The sequence below is a fragment of the Barbatula barbatula genome (genome assembly GCF_947034865.1).
Source record: "Barbatula barbatula genome assembly, chromosome: 16".
Lineage (NCBI taxonomy): Eukaryota > Metazoa > Chordata > Actinopteri > Cypriniformes > Nemacheilidae > Barbatula > Barbatula barbatula.
The window spans coordinates 21,913,646-21,938,610 of record NC_136779.1 but is presented as its reverse complement, the minus strand read 5'-3'; the positions used below and the strand labels follow the sequence as shown (position 1 = coordinate 21,938,610).

The 24,965-nt window shown below is 40.9% G+C and overlaps 1 protein-coding gene across 1 annotated transcript in view; it reads left to right on the top strand.

The window, feature by feature from the left end:
• Positions 1-24,577, top strand: part of pcdh15b (protocadherin-related 15b) — a 107,862-nt gene extending 83,285 nt beyond the window's left edge. The window contains exons 25-33 of the mRNA XM_079476216.1: positions 6,946-7,055; positions 8,313-8,453; positions 9,236-9,363; positions 13,096-13,311; positions 16,265-16,353; positions 18,666-18,842; positions 19,578-19,796; positions 21,006-21,116; positions 22,760-24,577. Coding sequence (XP_079332342.1) covers positions 6,946-7,055; positions 8,313-8,453; positions 9,236-9,363; positions 13,096-13,311; positions 16,265-16,353; positions 18,666-18,842; positions 19,578-19,796; positions 21,006-21,116; positions 22,760-24,089 — 2,521 coding nt within the window. The 3' untranslated portion in view covers positions 24,090-24,577. The remainder of the gene's footprint in view (positions 1-6,945; positions 7,056-8,312; positions 8,454-9,235; positions 9,364-13,095; positions 13,312-16,264; positions 16,354-18,665; positions 18,843-19,577; positions 19,797-21,005; positions 21,117-22,759) is intronic.
• Positions 24,578-24,965: the final 388 nt, after the last annotated feature.

Sequence of the window (24,965 nt, the reverse complement as noted above, 5' to 3'; positions counted from 1 at the left end):
GACATTTATGTTTACATATATGCATTTTTCTTCATTCTTCGTTCATTCAAGGTTAACAATTGTTCCCTGGCAATCAGACAAACGTTCACGCTGCTAACGCAATGTTGAGCTACAAGAACACGTCGGTTGTCTGAAGTGTATCGACTTCCGTTGAAATGACTTTGGCATCAGTTGCCTAATAGTAACGTGCGGCTAAATGACCTCAGAATTCTGTCATCATTTGCTCTCCCTCGAGTTGTTCCAAACATGTATACATAACACAAAGGAAGATATTGGGGGAAACTAAACGATTCTGGGACACTTTTGACCTATCATAGTAGATTTTCTTCGGTTACAATCGTTCATTTTTTTGTGTTTAACAGAACAACAAAATACTGACAGATGGTCATCATTTATCCGTTTCTCATTCAGTGAACCGTTTTAAGGCATGATGATGTGTTGTCTCAGTCTGTCTGTCTGTCAGTCAAGTGCAGATTGAGACTCTTTACACAGTTTCGTTCAGCAGTGAATGAGCGGCTCTTGTCATGTATATGTGAAGCGTGTCTCTGGAGTATGATTAGTTTGGCTCTACAGCTCGGCCGCTCTCCTCCTGACATACTCCAAAGACTTCGACGTTCTTCTTCGAGTATCGATTTCTGCTTTAAAGATGTGTGGACGATAGCATCTGGGATCATTGTGGTGATTTTAGCTTGGAGTGCCGGCGGTGATGTTGTGATGCTGTCGGGTTACTCTACACCGGTTCATGTGACGTGAAGCACATTGGTGAGATGAAATCTGCTGTGGTTTGGCCATCGAGTGCGGTTAGCCGCCCCGGAGAGCTGTTTTTGAGTCCCTGCGTCTGCGCAGCTCGAGTGCAGCTGCAGGATTAGTATGCAGTTCCTCTGTTGTGTGGTCCCACCAGCTCAGGGTCAGACAAACAAGAGCACCATTAGCCCAGCGCTCCTCATTAGCATGTGAATCCCACCCGCCTCAGACCGCTGGCTCTCTCCTTCATCCTGAATGTAATTAAGCTGTGTGTGTTTTTACATTCTGAGATCATGTTTGCATAAATCGGAAACAATACACAGTACTAGTTATTTAACATTTTTCACATTTGCATTGTAGATAATGCAATCATTTTAAGAATCATATTCTTAAATGGTGTCTTGGGATACGTTGGGATGGGAATTTAAAGTCCCCATGAAATTCAAATGGAAGTTTTTAAGAGATGCACAGATTGCAATTTTCTTGGCCGATCCCGGTTTCCGATTTTATTTTAAATTCCGATTTTCTATCAACAGCCTATAATTGACAGAATATATAAAACCATATTTACTTTTCTTTAATGCACATTTTTTCATAATAACACATTTAATAAATAACATTTTCAATTTCTCTAAATGCATTTCTCAAAGCTTCGTTCAATTACAGGCTCTTCTCTCACCTAAACAACCCTGAAATTGAAGAACTCGAAAGAAGTAGAAATAATAAATGTTACTAAACAAATGTCTTTCCTGGAGAGAAATGTAACCGAGTCCAGTGTATTTGAGCAAAACTGTAGAAATGATCAACAGTTATCTAAATACAGTAAAAGCCCTCACGCTATATTTCCCTCTGATCAGCATTCAAGAACCATCGTATTCAACTACATCTCTAGAATTCAACGTTCCATTAGCGCCAATTATACTGACTCTTGAATCATTGTGACCTTGCATCACACATTGTCTTTCATATGTAAGCCTTGAAGACGTTCCTGGTGAATTTCATCTCTTGCAGTAGCACACGCTGGGTTTGTCTGTCACCCGGGTGAGTGAGCACAAAAGGCCATCATACAGTATGTTTCATTCATCATCTCAATGGGCTTTTGTTACTTTTATCCCAGAACGGGTCAATTAACCGCTGATGCTTTACTGCATATTCATTTTATCTGTGGCTTTCACCAGGACCTCTCATCAAATATTCATAGCTTTTTCAATCGTTTATCTCTTCTACACCCTTATCTGTTTTTTGGAAACTTGCGCATGTGAGTAGTAAACTTCTGAAAGTGTGCAGTGTATGGAAATCAGCCGAGAGTTTCAATCCACTTCAGCATGAGAGTCGAGGCGTTGTGATTCATACCACCCGCATGTCTGTGATGTTTGTGATGTTTGTGATGTTTGTGTCCATGTGTTAACCATCGACCCTCATTATAGTTTAAACAGCAACTCACTGAACCAGTCAAATATCTCTACTGTACGGCCAGTTCTGGTAAGATCACTGACACATTCGTGAAACTTCAAATTCAAAGTGAAATAAAATTTTTGAATTTTATTGATTGTGTTGATTATGAAAATATGATTGTAGCGAAGTTCCAAGTAAGGAAGGAAGGAGGCGGGAACCGGCGAACGTAAAACAGACTTTTAATATAACAAATAAACAACAAACCGAAAGTAAAATGCTGAAAGCTCCCTCACGGTCGACTGCCGGCCACACAAACATAATAAAACATAACATAAAGTCCAGGCCTGGTCCTCTCTCTGTCCTTTTATGCTCCCGGAGCTCCTCCGTGAGAGATGCGAGACCTCGCACCGTTCCCTCACGCCTTGCTCGTTACAATGATGTCAAATTTATTTTTGTATTTAAATGTATGTGTAATGTTTGGTGCAATCTGATTCAGGTATCGAGGGGCAACGATCGTCTCAAAATGCCTTTTTATCTTGAATTCAAGTTGAATTTGGCCGGATTCTTTGCATGGTTATTTTTTTTATCGTGTTTGTCAGTGTTAAAACATGTAAGAAGATTAGTAACATTCAAATGCGCATCATTTTAAAACTATCAAACATTTAAATACAGTTTATTAATGTCTCCCTTTTCTCACCAGCACTTTTAATTAAGCATTTATTTATACATTTTACAAAACTTTTGTGTCCCACAGAGTAAAAAAATAACAGAAAGTGGCAAATGTAAATGATAGTATTTAATGTATTTATTTTTATTATTAAGTACATTTGCTTATTAAAACTATTTATGGTTCAATACTAGACGAATGAATGACAGGGGTCTTACTGTATTTCTTGAATAATATTAATGAGATGTGATACATCAGCAAAGCTTTTAGGCTTCATGTACACTTGCAAGCTCTAGTACATCCATTGACACATCAATTTTTTCTCCTGCCTCCTTACTTTCAAGTACACATTGAATATTCTCCCAAGAGAAGAGAAAGTTTTCAACAAGATGTGAAGGTCACCTGCACAAATGGCAATCATACAATATTCACTGAACCAGTCACTGTTTTACTGAATCCAAGTGATCTACTCCGTCTCTGCTCACAATGCTGGCCTCTCTCAGTATTCATGTATTCCGCCGGAACGAAGGTTGTTTTGAAATGGAGGACGATGATTTACCCTCTTAAACGTTAGTTCGGCAGAATGAAGTTTGCCCTTTAGCTTTTGTTTGGAAAGGACGGACGCAGTACGGCACCGGCTCACCAGCTGCACCGATCGCAAAAAGTTTGAAAAGGTCAGCGGCTTATCCACGGGCGGAGCGTTTGAAGAGTGTCATGAAACCGGCCTGGTTTTGTGCTGCGTTAAGTGCTGATTTGGGTACTGAAGAGGGAAGTAAGAGTCACGCCGAGCTGGAGGAGTGGAGGTGATGTCATGATGTTCAGCGCTGGTTAAACCGAAAGAGAAGAGACAGAGCTAAACACTTCACAAGTAGATCTCAAGTTTATAAAGAGATTTCAATCCTCCGTGTGGTTTAACCGATGGAAATTTCACTGTACCAGTCAGGTGTGACAATGGACTCCAACAGACAATCGATCAAACGCTCTCATTCAGTTCATGGCCAGAGACAGACAGAGAACTGTTGCCGTTTGAAATAATAATAATTGTACATTTCTATCTATTTTATCTAAATGACTATACATGATTATCCAATGTGGCTTAAGGTGCATTCAACGTTTATTTGAACCCGTAACATTTGGACTGCTAATAATGTGAGGTGTGTGTATACTGTTACTTTTGTCTGGTCAATATGAGATGAAATAGATCAAATGAATGAGATTCACAAGGCAATGCATGGCATATGTAGACTGTATGTAGATACATTGGCAACCTTGTTTTGCAAGGACCTTTTCTGTTTCTGTTTTTGTATGATGTCACTGCTGTTAACAGTCACTGAAGCCGATCAAGTTTTATCATGACATTACTTTCCTCAGCTGACTGGATGAAATGCCCAAAAAGTCCCTGGCAAAAGTCGTGAGGCAGCTATATGTTTTCAGGACCTGTTGTAAACAGTTTCAATTAGAAATTGTTTCAAAATAAATATTTGGGGCAGCCGAGATTTTGCAACAATTTTATAGTAACACAACAATCACTTTTTCACTCTTTTGGATGCGTATATATTTAGAAGGGGGGAAAACGTATACTGAAGGTGTGTTTTACTTTCTCTTTCCAAAGAAAGAAAGAATGACAGACTATTTATGTCACGATCCGGGGGGAGACACACGGACAGAGGACAAGGGGTTATCAAGACATTTATTAATAAAAAGACAAAATAAAAAGCCACAAGGGGGTAACATGGACTAACTAAACTAGACAGGACTAAAGGTAACATTGACATAGGATACAGACTAGACTGGACTGGACTGATCCCGTTAATGTTACTAGGTCCCCTCACTTTTCATTTTTCGGATCAATCCAGGAAGTGTGTGTGTCCATGTTGAATCAAACTCATGATTTTTTCCACTGCTAATGCGATGCTCTGATAAACAATGTTAAGGAATGTTTCTACTCAAGTTATGTTGTTGTGGGAATGATGGGAACGTTCTGGTTAACCTTATACGAATTCATATAATCAAAGGGTGACACTGAGGTTCTTTATCTTTCACCAAAAACAAACCTGGAGGCATTTCACGTTATTCTTAATTTTGCAGAAATGCTGTATGCCCTCTGATGTATCCCAACACACATATTTAACATTTACATCAGTTTACATGGCATGCCAAGACGTCACGCAAGAAAGAGAAGATTCCCGTTACCAGGATTCCGATATGGGGATTTTAAGGAGCGCTGCCTTTGATTGAGAAAAGAACCTTTATCTTCCTAAATGAATTTGTATTCTGGTGGATTGATGTAGATACCCTGAATAACAAGCCTCTTATGTTTTATAAAATAGAAGGATTAAATAGCGGTTTATGTATTGATGACGGAGGCCTGTGGTTTTTACTCATTTTATAAAGACCGAGATCAAAGAGCGCGATACAGGGATTAGAATTCAACCGTTCTCCAATGTTTCACGTCATCAAAGCAAGTGTTTGTGTTGAGCGACCATTAATGCTCAATGTGAAGTGTTTTCTGTTGAAGAGTGTCAGAAGCAGGGCCGTAGGCAAGATTTTAGATTGTTTTCTCATTAATACTGTATTTGAATATTAGAGCTCATAAAACAAGTATTTGATTGTTGTTGTTATTATATAGATAAAGGTTAATGAGAATGTATTTTTTAAACATTTTGTAAAGTGCTGAGCAAATGCTGTAGGCACTAATAATTAAAAGCATATTTTATTGTTTTGGATTTTCTTCGATAAATGGCATGGCCTAGTCACTTAGTTGAAATCAGTCAAAACCTAGTGTTTCTAGTAAAGTGGTTGGAAATAAGCAAGCTGCTCCGAGTGGGATTCTTTCTTAGAACCGGCGATGAGTCGATGAGAAGAAGGTGTTTTCACAACAACACAGTCTAACATAAGTTGTGGGAGCATCCCGCACGGATCACACTAGCTCGTCTCCGTTACACACGCATAATTAACGCGTTAAGATTATCAATCGCATCATGATGCACGAAGGTGTTCACATGTCGTGTTTTTGCGCTCGATCTCGTCTGGCACCCCTCCGGTCATTTGGCTCCCTAGGCATCTGCCTGTGTCGTCTATGCCACGGGCCGGCCCTGTTCAGAAGGGTCTGATCGGGTGTTTGTACAGAGGGATTAGATGCATGCTACTGTATCGTCTCACAGCCCTGAAAAACAAAAGCAACTCGAGGGACACAAATTACCTTCTAATCCTGTGTACAACTAAACCTAAGCACTTCAAGTCAAGGACGAAGGTGTCTCGCTGGAAAGTTTGGAGAAGTCGTGCGGAGTGCGACGAGCGTCACGGTCACGAATGTGTTGTCGAACGGAAAAGCCGAACAGGCTGTATTCAAACTGTCCTTGAGTGTGATGTTCTGTCCCGCAGCTTTTCACCTCACATGCTGGGAAATTCATCGGTGCTCGATATTTCTCATAAAAAGAAATCAACAGAATCTGTGCAGAGGGTTTATACTTCATATACTGTGACTTTATATGTGCTTTACACTGGTGTTTTCTTTTAAAGGTACAGTGTGTTGTTTTTGTAGGATCTTTTGATAGAAATGCAAAATAATAATGTATATATACAGTAACTGTGTGTTCAGAGGTGTGTAAATGAAACATTATGTTTTTATTCTCTTAGAATGAGCTATCTACATAAACCACGGGTCCCCTTACCTGGTATTCGTCATATTGTTAGTAACCCTAAACGGGAAAAATGTTATAAAGAACGACTTTCGTAAATACGTTATCTCCTTTGGCAAAAAAGTGAATACAAGACACAGTCTGAATGTGAGCGTGGGTCGAAACGGCACGATTACAAACCGTTCTGAATTTTCTGCACGGTTGTCTAAGCCGTTTCGTTGGCGGAGCGGCGGCGGTGCTCATGCATCAAAAATCCTACAACTTCCACGGGCACAGCTCTCTGCGGCAGACACATCTGAAGATAAAAATATTAGATATTTTTGTGAACGCCAGCGACAGCCATATCGGCTTAAAGATGGCAATTCCATCGCTCACATTTTATTCCTCTTTAACCATTACGCTTATTGCACAAGACGCAAAAATATTGTGATGTGACATGATGCATTGTGGTTACAGTGTTAATACATCATTAATGTGGTTTACTGTATGTGTCCGCAGGTTTTCTCCAGTGAGTGAGACCGCTCCCGTGGGAACGGTGGCAGGAGTCATCTTGGCAGCCGCTATTAACCAGACCATCGTCTACTCCATCATTGAAGGAAATGAGGGCGGTGAGCTCTGCATTTATATTACCTCCACTGAGCCCTGCTGAAAACTTTCAGACCAATGTCACCGACACGCACACATTCTAAAACAGACTCAGATATTCACTTGAAGAAATGCCGTACAGCCCCAGTGAAGAGTGCCGGTCACGCCAAACCGCGTTAAATCCTGCACACTGCACCATCGTGTTCACCAACCATTAAACTACATTAACTAATCCGCATCATTTTTTATCAAATCGAGAGGTAAACGGACCATTATTTCCAAGCGTCTTTCCCTCTCATACAGATCTCAAGCATTCACTGCGAGACATGAGTCGACTTTTTCTCCTTCATAAAGCTCCCAGCCAAAAGACTGCCGGAAATGTCTCATTTCTCTTTTATAATTCAGATATTATTGTAATGTAATAAATTACAGTTCGTAACCCTTCAAGCACCGGCTGCATTTCTTAGGTGTCTGTCATGTGAAAGTTCTGCATCCGTTGCGGCATGTCACGGGGGAACGGAGGTGCGCGTGATTTAAATCCTCCACTCTGTCTGCTCGAGCCGGAATTTGCCGTCATATTTGAATACGTCGGCAGCTGGTTTGAAGCGATGGGGAAATGGTTGTGGGACATTCTCATTAGACGGAATCAAGGAGCGTGCATTGGTAATCAAAAGGCTGTTTTCATTAGCGCGAACTTGAAAGAAGAGGGGAAGGAGAAGGTAATCGTGGAACCCTTCAAAGCGCCTGAATCTGACGTCTTCAATACGATGGCATCACCTCAGATCACAGCTAATCCTGTATGCATGTTAATGAGACTCAAATGCTGCTTGTGCACTTTGGACCTGAAATCCCAATGTAGGGAAGTGCGTGGAAAAGCGTTTCGGAGACACCCATTTAGCCAGGCCAGGAATTACTGTCAGGCACGAGTGGGTTGCATGACAAATCTTATCCTGGATTGAGTAATTTCATATCATGGGATAAATCTGGAAAAATAATCCTGTAATCAAACGCTTTACAAAACAACTCCTTTGATTATTCTCTCTTTATATTTGGAGCTCGATGGTAAGTATCTCAAACGCTTATTTATAACAAATGAATGATAAGTATGAAATTAACATTTACATGTTTTTTTCTGATGGTGTGACATATTTGTGTATTTAATAATCGCTATAAAGAGCACATATTGATTCGGAGGGGCGAATAAATGGCACTCCAGCAGCGGGGGTGGTAATATATGTGATTTGATTATAAAACGATGACACGGTTTGTCTTGTCCACAGGCGAGTTTATTGTGAATAACATCACTGGAGTGATCAGCACCGCCAAACCGCTGGACTACGAGAGCAACAGCAGTTACGTCCTCCGGGTGGAAGCCGACTCCATCAGGGTTGTGTCGTCCAACCTGCGAGCACCGTCCAAAAGTGAGGCTTTTAATCGTGTTTTCTCAATAAAACATCTAATATGACATTATGACCCAGTTTTAAACTTCTTCTGGGTTTTATTCTCATTTCTCTGTAAAGTAATTGCATTTTTGTTTCGGAGTCCAGTAAACACTTCATCTGATCTCAGGCCGTACATCGAGGCTGTCCATTTCTTCTATATGGAGTTGATTTATAGAGATTTTCCTCTCAGACAGAGCATCTGTTATTGAGCTGATCAGACGGCTTTTGATATCGAGTGCATATTACTTTTAGTATATGTATTATTCATGCATTCCTGTATTATGCAAACAAGGTACTGAAATCATATGATTAGTTGGGTCCAGTCAGCCTGTCGTCTCATTGGCTTTTAAACATTTTGATGGATCACCATTCAGTTATTTGTTGTAGTGTTGTGGTGATGTCACCACAGGACTGAAGGTTGATGTTTTTATTTAGACACCTGATTAGACGCTATGGTTAAGAAAGATTTCATGAATAACAGTGTCAGTCGATTGATATCAATTTAATTATGATACACTTACTATATGTCAACCCTTACAAAAACTAGTGTTTCATTTTCGTAAGGCATAGGCCTACTGTAAATCAACGGTAGATTCATTGATTCTTTTCCAATGGTTATTATTTCCCGGTCTCACTGACCATTATGTATAAAGAAAAGGTTTTGAAGATTTTAAGGAGACCCTGTGTCTTGTTTGTATGTGGTCCATTTTTAAAGCTTTATTTAACAGATGATTTTCCATTATGTTTTGGTTTGTTTGCAGGTAACACAGCGAAGGTCTTCATTGAGGTGCAGGATGAGAACGATCATCCTCCAGTGTTTACTAAGCCACTTTTTCTCGGTGGGGTTGCTGAAGATGCCAAGACCTTCACATCTGTTTTACAGGTCCAGGTAATGTGTCTGAACCTCACTGTTTGTACTACGTGTAGTGTCACACCTTGAGCCCACCCAGAGTCTGCTCAAAGCCCTGCCCACTTTCTGCTTACACACCGCCCACACTGTGCTTACATCCCGCCCACAGTCTGCCCCAGAGCCCTGCCCACTTTCTGCTTACACACCGCCCACACTGTGCTTACATCCCGCCCACAGTCTGCCCCAGAGCCCTGCCCACTTTCTGCTTACACACTGCCTACACTGTGCTTACATCCCGCCCACAGTCTGCCCCAGAGCCCTGCCCACTTTCTGCTTACACACCGCCCACACTGTGCTTACATCCCGCCCACAGTCTGCCCCAGAGCCCTGCCCACTTTCTGCTTACACACCGCCCACACTGTGCTTACATCCCGCCCACAGTCTGCCCAGAGCCCTGCCCACTTTCTGCTTACACACTGCCTACACTGTGCTTACAGCCCCGCCCACAGTCTGCCCCAGAGCCCTGCCCACTTTTTGCTTACATACCACCTAAACTGTGCTTACAGACCACCCACCCAACATGAAAATAAGAAGAATGACACTATAGTTTTGTAAGGTGTCAGTCAGAAGTGTCAGATAATACATCAATAACAGGCTCCTGGTTGTTGTGCTGGTGTGAGGTGTAGCCGGTTGGATAGTCTGGTCTCAGCCGAGGTGCTTAAATCTGATCAGCTGGGGTCTGAGAGATCAGATCCGATCAAGATGAGCTTGTGATGTGTAAAATGCCACGGCCGCAGACACTCGCTGATACAGATCTCAACACAACTGTCAATAGTGTGGACACAGCAGCAGCTCGTTCTCTGCGACAGAAAAGAACTCATCAATCAATCAGACGACTGAGGTGTCTCTGCGTTATATCTCGGTTTTCTCTCCCACAACGATTCTGTGTTTTCTATGATCTTGCTCTGGTCTCTCATTCCTCATGTTTCTGTCATGTGTTGATCAACAGTGGATTCTGAGCTTTTCGTTTAGGAGATATCAGCCTCTGATGATTGTTTTAAACACATCAAAACTGCAATAGTCTATCAATGGAAGCCAAATATGTGTGACATTCTACAGAGATCTGTGCTTTCAGCTTTGTGGAGAAGCTCTTTCTGACTGTCCATATAGATATGTGTGAAAGAACTTGACTGACCCGAACAAAATCCACACCTGAACCCTGCTAAACACTTTGGTTAAAATACATTTAAGAACATTTAATTTCAGAAGTGTTAATCTTTCTTTATCCTCTGCTCTTTTGGACCATCTGTTTTACTTGAATGGAGCATTTTTTCTCTCTTGAGAGCATCAGTGACACTGTTCACATGCACTTAAAGGGAACTCAGGGTATAGAGAACACAAATTCCTTCAATATGAATGAGTGATTGGGGCCCGTCCTTTGTTATATGATGGACATTATAAACAGAGATCTTTATTGTGCTGTTGCCCCTTTAAGAGCGCTTTATACAGACATACGGATCTAATGTACTGTGACGTGTCCGCTTTGTTTACCAATTTGTTAACTTTTATAAAACGAGCTACTTTTACATTGACCCTTGCTAATATGGGAATTTTGATATACTTTTGCGTTTATTTGTTCGTTTCAGAGTAAGAAGACGTGATAAAGAACTCAGTTTAGTAGTTTGCGCTCTGAATCTCTAGGTGTGCATGTTTAAGCATGTTTTTTGTACCTTAGCCGCGGAAATGTTTGTATTCTGCAGGCTATTGATTTCCTTCCGCTTTATGATCAAGCTTCTTTCACCCACGCATATTACATCTTTGTGGGGCGAGGGCACTGATAGATAAGCACATGGCTGAAGGAGGGGAGATGAAATAGAGTGGTTTGTTCTTCTATCAACTCCGCCGTTAGGAAGAGATTTTAAAACGAAATGTCAATGTACGAGTTTGGTACCTTTCCTTTCCATTCCATCCCCTTTAAGAGCCTTCAGTTGCCTTTTGTGTAACCACCCACTTCTATGATTAAAGTTATTACCTCTAAAGAAAACATGTAAATGAATCGTAGCGATAGCAGGCACCGTTTTCCCTTATTGTGTGCACAGAAACAGTGGGTCATGTTTAAGTTACTCAAATGTCTGCATCCTAAATAGTGCATTTACCGCAAAATAAAACAACGATTACCAGGTTATTGTTACTATATCAAGATGTTTCTAACACATACTGATGTATATAAAGTGTTATCAGATCTGAACTGAATGTAAACAAGTCCCGCTTCCAGTCCGCTCGCTCCTCAGATTCGGAGCCGTTAGCCGTGTTTCCACACAGAGTTGCGAATTTAGCTTATGCGCAAAATTAGAATAAAACATTTGCGAATAAGCACCGTTTCCATCCAGCTAGTCAACCGTCACTTTCGAATAAACTGGCACTTAATATTATTTGCTGCTTCCATAAAAGCATTACTGGCTGGACATATTTAAATCAATCACATTTTTAACACGTGCTGTATTCATAGAATATTAGGAAACGTGGTTTGGACTTGTTATGGAATTGATTTTGTATATTGACAGAACAGATCACTGCATGGCATTGGCATTGTGCACTTTATGTTCCTGGCCTCTCAAGGTCGGTCTGTTTAATTCCTCCCGCGTGACACGGACACGATCTGATCACCTCAGAACACACGCTGGTGTTCACGTCACACGGCTTTACCCTACTTACAGTCCAGAAGAACCGCGCCGCAGATGATGTTATCGGGTGACCGCTCGCTGCGTCCTGTCAAGGACTTTAGTAGTAAAGACCCCAGACTGAGGCGAGGGCATTAAAGGGTCACGTTTATTTGAGTAGCGACGTTTAGCGGGCAGAGGTAAATAAGCTGAATGTGCTGACACGCACACACCGGTAAACGTTTTGGTGGTCTCAGAATCACTTCGGATGGTTTTTTGTTCAGGCTGCTCAGCAGCTCATAGATTAGACTAATCTACTTTGAAATCCCTCTTAAATACTTTTGAGGGGAAAAACGGGAGAAAATTGAAACCGCTGTCAGGTCCAAGGATGATGCTAAATGCCAGATTTTACTCCGAAAGCGTCTGTTCTCTTTCGGGTTAGATGTGTAACCGTTGTTCATCCCTCGTGTGCTCATTCATTTATGTCATCTGTTGCTGTTCTGGGATCTCCTTTCTTGCCTTGTAAAATCAGAGCGGACAAACATCAACGAGATGAACAGGAAACTGTTTTCAGGTCTCTTCTGTGTTTCAGATATTTCTATTGAGAAAGAGGCAGAAGTCTCACAAATGTCTCAAATGTTTTCATGATTTCTTCAATTACACTCTCATTTGGTTGTGGTCTTATTTTTTGAGAAACCTTAAATGAAACCTACGTGAAATCTCCTGAACTGAATTTTCTCCTCTATGCGTTCTGTTGTGTCCGAGCCAGTCCGCACAAAATACGCATTTAAACTGTGGTCTTTGCTCTGCAGAGGTCTTTCACACACAGCGAGCGTGTGTGTGTGTGTGTTCATTCAAATGATTCTTCCAGGCATATTAAAGAAAACCTCATTGGTGTTAATGAGCTTGCATTTCCCCGGCTTGTAAAGAGCTATCATAAATCATAGTCATGTGATGTTGAGCTGTGCTCTCCAGCCTAAGAGACATGAAACTGCAGCTGGGAGCGCCCCCTGGAGGTTAAACACCGCCGTTTTAAAGGTCGTAAGTATCTAGTGGCTCTTTCTCTGCTCTGGGAGTCTTTGACAGGCGTTTGTTGTATTGTCTGTGGCAGGCGCTGGATAAGGACACGGGGAATTACAGCAGCATGCTGTACAGACTGATTATCCCCCCCACCGCTGACGGTAAAGACGGATTTGTTATTGAGCCCTTCACAGGCGTGATTAAGACGGCCATCATGTACAGGAACATGAGACGCTCCTACTTCAAATTTGACGTGGTTGCCATGGACGACTACGGCAAGGGATTGAGCAGCAGCACTCAGGTGGTGGTGAGTATAACATGCGTCCAAACGAGGAGAGAATATAGTCACAACATTTGATCAAATGTAAGCATTACACATGGTTTTGGTCAAATAGTAAGAATAAAAGTCTGATCATCACTGATGTAAGTGAGACATACAAACAGGCCTCAAAGAAAGACAGTTTTGGTTTGGTTTGTTCATTACGAGTGTGTACTTTTTAAATTCCATAAAAGCCACAATTTTACACGTGTACAGTACCAAAACGCTTGTATACTATAGTATAGTTTAATTCCTAAAGCATTAGGAATTAATGTAGGAAAAGCATGTAGTATTCTGTAGTACTAACACTAGTTAATCGAGAAACTCTTAAATACTGCAGTGGTACACTTTCATATTTACCACAGTAAAACTATATCTAGGAATTATACTACAGTTTACTATAGTAGATAAAAGTATACTTCACTATTTGTTATGTGGAATGAAAAACTGTGAGAGGAGACACAGTAAATATGCTATTATTAAATCAGAGTTGTGATTTTTATTCTAGATTTCATAGCTTTTCACATTATTTTCTTTAGAATTTCTATTAGCAATTTATGTTATGCGCTTTTGACATTTTATTATTTATTTGTTTAGTTTGTTGTTATAAAAGATTCATTTAGTTAAGTTTAGTTTTTATGGTAACATTTTAATATAAAGTGTTATTACTTAATATGAGTAAACGCATTAGCTAACAATTAACAATTTAGTTTATTAATCCTTGTTAATGTTTGTTCATGTCAATACAGTTATTCATGTTAGTTCATTGTGCATTAATTCATGTTATTGGTGAAAACGTTTGGTTTTAATCATGTGTCAGTAAATGCTGAAATATACATGAATACATGCTGTATAAGTATTGTTCATTGTTTGTTCATGTTTGCTAATGTTTCATCAATTGTTAACAAATAGCACCTTATTGTAAAGTGTTACCGTTTCAAATTATCTAATGATATTTTCCAGTTTTAGCATCTTTAGTTTAAGTAGTTAGGCCAATCTTTTCTGTTATAACTAGAAATGATTTACTAGTTCTAGATTTAGTAAACTATTGTAAAGTTGTTTTGTACAAAATGATCGCAAAATACAATATAAGCATTTCTGCCCAGTATATTGTAGTTTGTCCACTATTAACAGTTATTTGTCATGTTATTTAAAAAAATCATCATTTCTTTTCTTATTCATTTTGAAGCGTACTTCAGCTTTAAATACACGAGGCCGTTTAAACGCATCGATTCAAGTTTAGAGCAGTAATCTGCAATCCATCAATGAGTTTGCGGCGGAGGTCGTGACCTCTGTTAGTGGAGTCTGATTGGAGAAATGCACTCTGGGAAGCTCTCCTGAAGCTCACGCAGAACACACATTGATTTTCGGTGTTGGCTCAGGCACTCCAGTGGCATTTAAACCCATAAATCAATCGAACAATAGAACTCAATATACTGAACCAGCACACCGGTCAAATAAATCTGCTTTTCATAACTCCACAGTGCAGGTGTCCTGTTGATGCCAGCTGAAACACATCATGTACAGAGTTCAGAGGTCAAATAACCACAAACTCACTATAATAGACAAACAAATGTTAAAATATTTCACCTGATGATTCTCCCGTCTCCTCACATCAATATCATCTGTTTGTATGTAGCGTGTATATCCGAAGTGTGACTGTTCATTATGGATCACGATGACTCTTTGGCGAGTAAAGGAAACCCAAACAAGCCTATAATTAGTTTACTTTTAAACAACGGCTGTATGGCTGTTTTAAAACAAGTTAAACTGTATAGCATTACGCTACCAAATCAATTGACAAAGTACAATATCATTCACACGCTAACATTGCATTACATTCCACTTTCTTGCAAGCTAATTCATTACGATGACATCAAATCAAATTCATTCATTACCTCGTCCGTGAACACGACGGGCGATCTCCATACGCCTCTGGTTGATGAAAACCGCATGTCCCATAATTCCACTCTCCTACATAACATTTACATTTAGTTATTTAGCAGATGCTTTTATCCAAAACGAATTACAGATGAGGAAACATTGGAAGCAATTATAACAACATAGGCAACAAAATACATAAGTGCATCAAAACTAGTCCATTAAAGCCCAGCACAGTATACAAAGCTAAGAATAGTGAGGTTAGTACGTGTTTTTTTGAATAAGGGAAAATAATTATGTTAAAATCAATCCGCGTCATTTAGCTTCAACATAACGTCATTTAGGTGCGGCTTGTTGTTGTTAGTTTTGAAAGTGCGCCACCTAGCAGTCCAAATTTACATATTGCGGCTTTAAGCTAAGTTTAGAAATTCTGAAACAATACAATTTTGATTTGAAAAACAGGCCGTAACATGAAGAAAAATTGACATACATAAAGAGCTAGATTTCCAAAAGAATGAAATTTGTATCCAGACAATTTTATCAACTGTCACAATCGTCTATGAATTTGCTTTTATTTGATTCTTTAGTCCTAAATTCGATATTAAAATCATTTTATCGATGTATACTTGCGGACAGCAACATTGATCAGAAACCATCATTATAATGTTTAAACTCGTTCATTTTTTTGTCATTTCCCCCTAAAATTATGACTCCATCATCTTCATCGTCAGTCTATAATTCAATATCTTTTAAAAAACAAAAAGGAGAAACATGTATCTTTTAATAAAACACAGACAGAAGGAAAGGTTCAGTTAAATATATGCTTCTTTAATGAGGTTTCACAGCAGATACAGATGTAAGATCAAGCAACGTTAAAGTGATTTTAAAGATTTCATCTTTCATGAAGTTTACCAGGCCACGCAGACCTTTAGTACCTGATTTAAGAGTTATCAACCCTCAAAGAAACACGCTTATATGTCATTGGCGTTAATGTTTATTCACATTTATTTCAAGCACTATTCTGTGTCCTAGACATCTAAAGCTTACATTTGTTTCTCAGGTGTCTGTGGTGAACCAGCTGGACATGCAGGTGGTGGTATCCAATGTGTCGCCCACTGTAGTTGAACAGAACAAGGATCGGCTGATCGGGTAACACACACAAACACACACATCACCCTGGAAACGTGATATAGAGCAGAACCCGACGACCGTTCCAGACAGACGGAGAGCGCTGGATGTGATAATGTGTGCACGAGCGACCGACTCCTGTGGTCCAGATGTTTATATTGGGAATAAATCAGCCGGCCGCTCGATTCTGACACTCTCGCTTAAAATCAGAAGACACGCTGTGAAGCGTCTGCCCTTAAAGCCTGAAACCCAAAAAGTCCACATATTATTTTAGTTTCATCTGTCCGTTAAAAAGCTTACAGATATAGTTCACTCAAAACAAACATTCTGTTGTTTATTCACTCGTGTCGTCCAATCCTGCATGACTTTCTGGCTCACGTCTACATTTACATCTGCAAGACATCTGCAACACATAGTTTGCCCATCTGCAATACGTCTCGGATCTGTCAGCTGTCAGACGTCATATACACATCTTGAAGATGTGTGTAAGATGTTCATGATTTAGAATGGATGAACAACAGCTCTTTCTAAGATGTTTAGCAGATGTTTTTACGCTGCAGAACGTTTCCAGATCTCCAGATGTTTAGCAGACGTATTACAGTTGTTCGTATGTCTCCGCAAGTTATTGCAGATGAGCAAACTATGTCTTGCAGATGTAAACGCAGACGTCAAATAGACGTAAGCAAGATGGATTGTGCTATCTGGGAATGTTTATGAAGATGTTTTATATCATATTTAGTTGATATTCACTCATTATTTTCCTCATCTTATAATTAAAAATGTAATTATACGTTTGTGTCTTTACATTTTAACATCAGACTTAAATGTCTCCCTCACACAGAGCTATCGTCTTGAAATATAGTACACAAGTCATGTGTTTTGGGGACTCTCTTGTCCCTCACGTGCATCCAGCCTCATTCATTTACATTGTGCCAGAAACAGTGCAGAACAACTTTTTCAAAAGGCGGCGAGTTAATAAAGATTTTTGGGGCGACTAACAGCTCGGAAGGTTTGTGTCACGCCGTAAACCCGAGAGAAAGCAAGGCATTCTGGGTAACCTGGGACTTGAAAGAACGCACAGAACCTCTGTCGATGTTGAGACGTAAACACACACACGCACACATTTTCTGTCCAAACTCAACCCGTCAGGCGGCAAACGTGTTTCCCGTTGCTCTCCTCCGAGTGCAGTCATCAGTCGCGTCTGTGTTCTGTGCCTTTGTATTTCACCTGTGCCGCGCGGGGCTGTGGCAGTCTGGGAAATATCTGAAGCGCTGCAGGTAATTGGCTGAGGACGACTGGCTGCTCACAGAGACATGAGACCTGCGAGGTAATAAAGACGCCCGGCGGGAGACGAGGACACCAGCACCGGAGCGATGCTGTCTTACACAGCTCATTTCAGTCCTGCCTTTGCGTTTGTCCTCTGTGAACCTGCGCTCAAATCCAACCGCATTCATCAAACACACGCCTAATGTCGGCTTTCTGCTTTCTTCGGATATATTCAGGCAGCGTAATTGTTAGTCTCGCTTCATTTTTTCAGTTTTGTTTCTCTGGCGATGGTGATTACAACGATGACAGACGATTGTGTGATGTGTTTGAGATGTTTGTTTATGATTAATAAACTCTGAATTCAATCAAAAAAATTCAACCAACAGCAGCTCTTAAAGGAACAGTTCACCCGAAATGAACGAGATGTTCCATGAAAGTGATGTGTCACGTTTTCTTAAGCTTGACTCAAATGTAGATTGAATCCACAATAACTCTTTGATAACTGTAGAGTGAACTTTACAAACGGCTATGTTTTTACGAGTAGTTGAAAATGTAAAAGATACAAAGGACCAACATTATTTTTCCACCTGATGAATGATAAAACTTTGACACCCAATCGAAACCCATCAGACATTGATAATGTGAAACTACTAAGCGTAAGCTTACTAAACAAAACGTTCTTGTCCGTTGGTTTGGACGCTAGTATTCTTATCATAGTTAACAGGACTCAACGCTATGGTACTTGTTGACCTATAAAGTTCGTAACAATGCACATTGAGATCCAAAAGGAGATTTTTCAAAGATCATGTTTTTTTATTGTGCATTGCAATGAATATCAATCAACCTGCAGTTGGTTTGTTTCGTGAAAAAATACAGCTAACTATCACAATAAAAACATGATAACATAATAAAAAACATGATGCTTGAAAAATTTTTTGGAAACAAACTCTTCATTTTGCTGTTTGCACCTCATTTTCTTCCAGAACTATGCTGTTATTATGAACATTTATTTTCAAAAATAGCAGGGCTACGTTTGAATTTGTTTTGTTTGTTGTATCTGTGCGCAGGATTTTGGAGCGCTATGTGCAGGATCAGATACCAGGGGCCAAAGTGGTCGTGGAGTCTATTGGACCTCGTCGGTTTGGGCAGGGTAATGAACAGGAAGATTACTCTAAATCTGACCTGATGCTTTATGCAATCGACCCTCTGACCAACAGAGCCATCTCAAGACAAGAGCTCTTCAAGTGAGTTTCTCCTTTCTTAACCTCTGACCTTTCAGTCAAACCCTAAACACAGCTGTCGTTTAAGTGTTGCCCCGGTTAAACCCGTTACGCTGATCATTGCGATCGTTTTTACTTCCGTATTTTGACGCATCTCATAGTAAAATGGAATTTCAAATGAGAAAAATAGTGGCTTTTGTCCTTCTCTGCGATTGGATGTTTAAAAACATGCATTGAATTTTGAAATGGAACTGTCAGGAGACTGACAGTCAAAGGGGAGGAGTTAACGCATGCTCCGCCCAAGCCGTCTAATGTACATCATTTGAGATGGAGAGTCAATACAGGACGGAAGTGTTTTTTCAGATTTTAAATGAAGTTTATGAGGGCACAGGAATTTTAAAAAGAGAATGACCCACATTGAGAAACTATTTACAATAAACGCTGCAATATTTCATGAAAAAAATAGGCATTGTTTTTTTTTATTTCACTGGGACTTTAAGACAAAACATTTTACATTATAAAACTTTACCATCAAAGTTGGCCTCATATCCTTGCCCGACGTTGACGTAATAGTGCAATCTGATAGGCTGAGCCTCTAACCACACAATACTCACTTCATGACAAAGCGAAATACAGCAAGACGTGACAAAAACACAGCCAAACAGAACAATTTATGTTTTCAATATGTGGATGATATTATAAACGTGTAGATCACAACTCTCTCGGTCAAACACGGGCTTATGTGTGTGGATTCGGCAGGTTTTTGGACGGGAAGTTGCTTGACATCAATAAGGAGTTCCAGCCCTATTTGGGTCGCGGAGGACGCATTCTAGAGATCCGCACGCCGGATGTGGTGGAGAGCGTGAAGAAAGCCGTTCAGTCTGTTGGATACACTGAAGGAGCTCTGCTGGCCCTGGCCGTCATCATCATCATGTGCTGTATTCCTGCTATCCTCATCGTCATCATCACCTACAGACAGTGAGTGTGTCCATCTTACACATCACCTCAACATCTGATCATCAAACGTTCTGTTCATGGAACCAAGGCCATGTGGGACACTGATTTCACCTGTTAGCAACCCACAGTAGCAATGACCCTCATAATGCGTTTAAAACAGACAGGATTTTGGCAACAGTGCGAGACTTTTTTGGGTGTTAAATAATAATAATATCATTAGTAAATTGCGTTGTGTGATTCGTTTAAATACTTTCTTCCCATAATGTTTGCGTCTGAAGTGAAAACTTCAGGACCACGGCTACAAATGCACATGCAATAAAGTCAGACGCAGAAACAGCTGTCCACGCATTTTCAGCGCTAAATATAACTGTGTGTCTTTAGTAAATCCCCACAGCAGTATTTTATGCCAAAAGAGGTTGCCGAGAGCTGTTGGTAAATCTGGTCCTAAGTCGTGTTTTTCCTGTTGTTACATGACTAATCCTTTGTCTTTGCTTTTGTCTCCCTCACTTTTTTCCACGATGCACCAACGTCAGATTCAAAGAGTGAGTATCTAACAGTTCTCTCACACATGCATGTGTAACATTGATTTTCTTTAAAGAAGCAGCCCAAAATAAAAACTACTCAGATTTATTATCAAGATTTATAGCCTTTCTGTCCTCCGTCCAAATACGTTTAACAGTGCAGGTATATATTTGAACATATAGGCCCGGTTTCACAGACTAGTCCCAGACTAAAATTATTCAGACACGCCCTGAGTGCAGCATGCGCTTAGATCGTGAAAATAGGGCCCTACATTTTTCGCAGTATCCCTCCTCCATCCCTCACTATTTAACGCTACTGTTACCCGGGGGGGCGGAGTCTGTGCTCGGACCAACACCGAGATCGGAGCCCTCGCCCCGGACAAGGCGGAGTGCTCTGGGTTCGGAAAAGAATTCAAACCCCAGAGCCTCTCTCTGGATAGCACATCAAATACGCATTTACATTCTCTGCGCAATTAAACTACCGGCGAACTCGTGAATGTGTGACCTGTCTTAACTCAATATAACTTGCCCAGAGATATCTGAAAATATATTTTGTCTTGAGATGCACACCAGTCATGTATTCTTTCAAAGGCCATAAAGATTCAACTAAGACATAGTCCTGGCTGAAGCTTTGTCGTGTCTGTGAAACCGGCCCATAATGTTTTTAATATCTTTCGTGATAATATCTAATGTTTTAACTTTTCTCCAGACGGCAGGCAGAGTGTGCCAAAACGGCCCGGATTCAAATGGCTCTTCCTGCTGGTAAAAGCGGCGCTGCGGCCACCAATAATCTGTATGAAGAACTCGGTGAAAGCACAATGTGAGTGTTATATACACATTCATCTTCACACACATTCATATTGTTTGACACCACATGACAATGCTTAGGAGATACTTCTGGTTACAACAGTGTTTTCATGAATTTACACACACTACATTGCAGATTAAAACCCTCAATCCATGGACGGAGTATATTAACAAAGACACATAAAAAATCTTCAATCACTTCTTTATGACAATTCAAAACTGCACAGAGCAAGATTTCTGCTCACGAAAGATTCGCTCCAGTTTAAGTGAATGAACTAATTGGATCCTTAGGATGCTCCAACAGTGTGTCAAACTGAGCTCAGATTTGTCAAGTCTGCAATCAAAAGTCAATATAATTGAAAATCAATAATTTCTCATTTCAATCTACGTTCATTTTACACCTCCGTACTCTTCATGCGTTCATTCAAGTTTTCATCTTTGTTGACTGAAGCGAAGCTTTAAAGCGTCTGTAAAACCGATCGAGCTTCTGTTTAAGCTCTTGCACGCATCGCTTTGATCAAGACAAATTCTCCAAAGAGCCAAAAGGACCTTCTCTTATAATGGCATGGCATTCATTTTGCCAAATGTCTACTTAAAATGTTTCGCATGATTCTTGAAATCCATCCAGTCATAAATTTAGCCGCTGACAGGACGACAGTGTCAGATACACTCTTATCTAAAGAATCAAAGAACAGCAGAGAGACGGTTTCGTGACGTATGGTTTCATGTTCACAAAGTCACTGGGTTTCATCGTGGCCAGCACAAGCCAAGATAGAGCTTCACATTTATTATCAGATTAAAGGGAAGTGGAATTCTCTTGTCAGGCATTAGTCATGTGACCCAGACCTGGTAAATATTGGACATCAAATGACATTTAAAATGGCTGACGGGCAATATTGCAGATGTAAGAGAAATAGATGTTGTGATTTTTCACACAACTTGAAAAATCAAGTTTTGTTGCTACTGGAACAACAGTATTGTGATTTATACCCTTTAACTGAATGAGTGTCGGTGTAGTCTGATCTCTACAACACAGTCCTCTATTACAATAGACAGTATAAGGCTAAAAGCTTTTGGAGTCATTGTTCTTTTTGGCACTGCATCATATATCATATGTAATATATCCACTACAGTTAGATTTTTCTGCTATTTATATACTGTACCTATTTAATTTCAATATACCCATTACATCGCAGTGACGGGCGTAAAGAGGTTCCAAATCAACAAATAGTCAATGGCTTTGTTGATGTGCAAACAAACCTGTGCCTTGAACTTTTCTTTCTGTCTTTATCTTTTTCATTTCTTGGATATCAGACCTAAGTAAGTAGACAGTTTTCTGTCCCATCAACCGTTTAGTTAATGTGGTATTTTGAAAGTTTGTCATGGTTGTGCTTGTCATGTTCGTCTTAAAGCTACTGCATACATTCCTTCTTTGTGATGAGTTGCCTAGCAGTGAGAGTATACTGAAGATAGTTGCGCTGTGTTGATATAGAACCACCAGTATCAGTGGATGTTTACACTGTGTGGTTAGCGCTCTAGTTTTGCCAAATACGTGCTTTTCATAGCCGGCTTCTCTCCCTGCTCTTAGTCTACAGCACTGTTCACGTTCTTTGTTAAGTCGGTCTTTGTCTCTCTTTGCGGATGTGCTGAAAGCAGGAATAAGAGGTGTGTTCTAAAGGAGGGCGATCGCCAGCGTCTCATAAGCACGTTTGCATCCCGCGCCATCACTGCACACAAGCAGTCTACCGCTAATGGAATCCTGCTCAACAACCTGCCCAAGTCAGAGAGCAACGTAACCTTCCTTTCAGACGAAAACCCACTTACTACTACCAACCCCCTGTACCATGATGACGGCACCATCAGCAGCCCCGAGAATCAACGGCGGAGGTTCCTTCTGGGACTGTATTCGCCAAGCATGAGAGGTTTGAGTAAATCAATCCTGCGCTTTCCATCGTCGGGCTCAGGTCACTCCTGGACTTTACCCTCTAGACTGCACAAGTGGGAAAGCAGCGAAGCCCTACGGAGCAGAGGTGTGGTGATGGACCCGGTTCAGTGGGAACTACAGCTGCTCAGGTCCGAGCTGAAGGACAGTAAAGAAATGCTGGAGGAGTTCGATGGGTTCACGGATGAAGATCCCAATCCCAAGTTAACTGTAAAGGAACAGGCCCGTCACTTTGAGCAGCAGGCTCTGCAGGAGATCAAACAGAAGCAAGGTCATGACTCCCGTGGGTCACTTTCTTCAGAAATCATTCTGTCTGTCTTTGAGACCCTGCAGTCTTCGAACAGCAGACCTCCCGACATAATTATCACCCAGAGTGACGGAACCCCTCCGCCTAGTCGTAAGCCCACCCCGCCAGTCCTGCGCAAGTACAGCAGAATGACCGGCTGTCCTGATGTGGAGTCCTACGAGGTCAATGTGGAGATCATACCAGACCCTCCAGATATACCTGCTCCTCCACCACCGTCATCATCTCCTCCACCTAAATCCAGCCCACCTCCCCAGTCCATTCCCGACCCTCCAACTTCTCCAGCTCCACCTCGTCCAGCTCCACCTCGTCCTGCTCCTCCAACGCCTCCTCCCCTCCCTCCATCTTCATCCCCAACCTTGTCCCGCCCCGTGTGCGCTTCTCCGTTCGTCCTTCCTCCTCTTCCCTCGGTCTCAACCCTTCGACCTGTGTCCTTACGCCCCACACCTCCTCCACCGCAGGAGCCGGAACCTCCCAAGAGGGAACTCAAGGGGATCCTTAAGAACATACAGAACATAGCAGACCTAGAGAAGTCCGTTGCCAACATGTACAGTCGAATAGATAAAAAGCAGCCTCCTCCCAAGATTGTGCTCAAACCAGAAGTGTCTGTCCAATCAGAAGCTGGCGAGTCGGAGGCTGAGCCTGTACAGGAAGCATCTCAATTACAGGCCAATCCAAACATGAACTTGTTGGTGGAGGAGTTGGAGCAACGCTTCCCGTCTCAATCCACTAACCTGTGACACTCTCTTTGTTGCTGTTTCTCTTTTCGGGCTGTTCACAAAGGACACGTTCTATCATTAAAAACACCTAATGGTGTCATTAAATTGAGAGGAAGCACATTTAAAGCTTAATCATATCTTTTGACCATATGTACTGTTAATATACAGATTTACGGGATGGCTTCATAGTTTGTTTCTGATGGGTTCATTGACTGATAACAACACATCCTTTGTGAACATTCCTTTAGACTGTTTTTACATTCCTGTCATGATTTATCAATGCGTTTGATTACACTGCGAGATGAAGCTTTATTCTTTACAGTTTTTGTAATCGATGCATTTTGATTTGGTCCGGAAAAGAGGTGCAGTTGTGTGACCTTTTATTCGTTCAAGCTGTGTTTTAGTTCTGTCACAGACTCAATGTAATTGTCTTATTCATAGAGTCTAATGTTACCATCACTGGTTGGGATGAATGTCTTCTATAAAGCTTTGCTCTGATGAACACTGCATGCGCTGAACTCTCATTTGTCTTTTTTCTCTGTCTGTTAGCATTGACACCACATTTAGGGCTTTATTTTAACGTTCTATAAGCATTTGGTCTGAAGCTCATGGCGCAGCTGCACTTAGGGCGGGTCTGAATCCACTTTTGCTAGTTTAACGAACTGCTAGTTTTAAACAACATGAAAATGCTTACTGCGTCTGGCTAAAACTAGCTAAAATACTGACATCACATTGCGTCGGGTGTATGCCCTTCCACTGTCTACTGAATAGTTTTCTCCACTGATATCTGGCACAGAAAAAATCTTGTACTTTGCTTGTAAAACGCTAAAACGCATATGAGATCTTTCTTTACTGCCAACCCTTCTCATTTCTCTCTTCATTTGGTGGTTTTGCATT